Consider the following 695-nt stretch of genomic DNA (forward strand, 5'->3'; position numbering starts at 1 on the left):
GCTATGATACAAGTTCACAGTGAAAGCCATGTTGTAACAGTTAACCTGGCCAGTTCAGAAGCTCTCAAAGCTACATTGAATGTTTACAGATCAAAAGAGATCAAATTCAACAGACTAAGTTTGCCCAGTCAAACTCTCAAGTGGGAATTCCAGTGTATACTACTTCTGTTGAATGTCAGTTCCTTCCAACCTACAGAGACATAGCAGCCATGATTTTATGTCTTTTTAAACCAGGCCTTCAAACAAAACATGAATTGGCAAGCCATATCCGTTCTGTACTATCAAATCAACCAAGAAGAAACAGGTAGGAAGGAAACAAAAATTTTAAGTATAATACAAAATACCAATTGTTTACCTCCAGTGTTCAGAGCCATTTCTAATAAAGCTGCATTAGCTGTGTTTGTTTCATAATAGCAAAGTTTTAGCCATACTTTAGACACACTTAACTAAAACCAGTGGATTACTTACCAAAGAAATCAAATGAAAAGGGGTCCCTTCCACCAAAAAACTCCCTGAAGACATCTTCTGGGTTACGGAATGTAAATCCAAATTCAAACGGATTATCGTGATGATTTCCACCTGCAAAAAGAAGTTTCAATTATCCTCATACATTCTTACTAACAAGAAAAGTTCAGACCTATATGGTATTTGAATCATTTAAAAATATAAACACATTTCTAAAATTTCTCTTTCCC

General features: G+C 35.3%; 1 protein-coding gene across 1 annotated transcript in view; it reads right to left on the minus strand.

The window, feature by feature from the left end:
• Positions 1-468: 468 nt before the first annotated feature.
• The window catches only part of LOC104626288 (dnaJ homolog subfamily B member 6), a gene marked incomplete at its 3' end in the record, with an annotated part of 4,914 nt that continues 4,687 nt past the window's right edge, over positions 469-695 (minus strand). The window contains exon 4 of the mRNA XM_010294172.1: positions 469-579. Within this exon, the coding sequence (XP_010292474.1) occupies positions 469-579 (111 nt within the window). The remainder of the gene's footprint in view (positions 580-695) is intronic.

This window comes from Phaethon lepturus, unplaced genomic scaffold, assembly GCF_000687285.1.
Source record: "Phaethon lepturus isolate BGI_N335 unplaced genomic scaffold, ASM68728v1 scaffold40639, whole genome shotgun sequence".
Lineage (NCBI taxonomy): Eukaryota > Metazoa > Chordata > Aves > Phaethontiformes > Phaethontidae > Phaethon > Phaethon lepturus.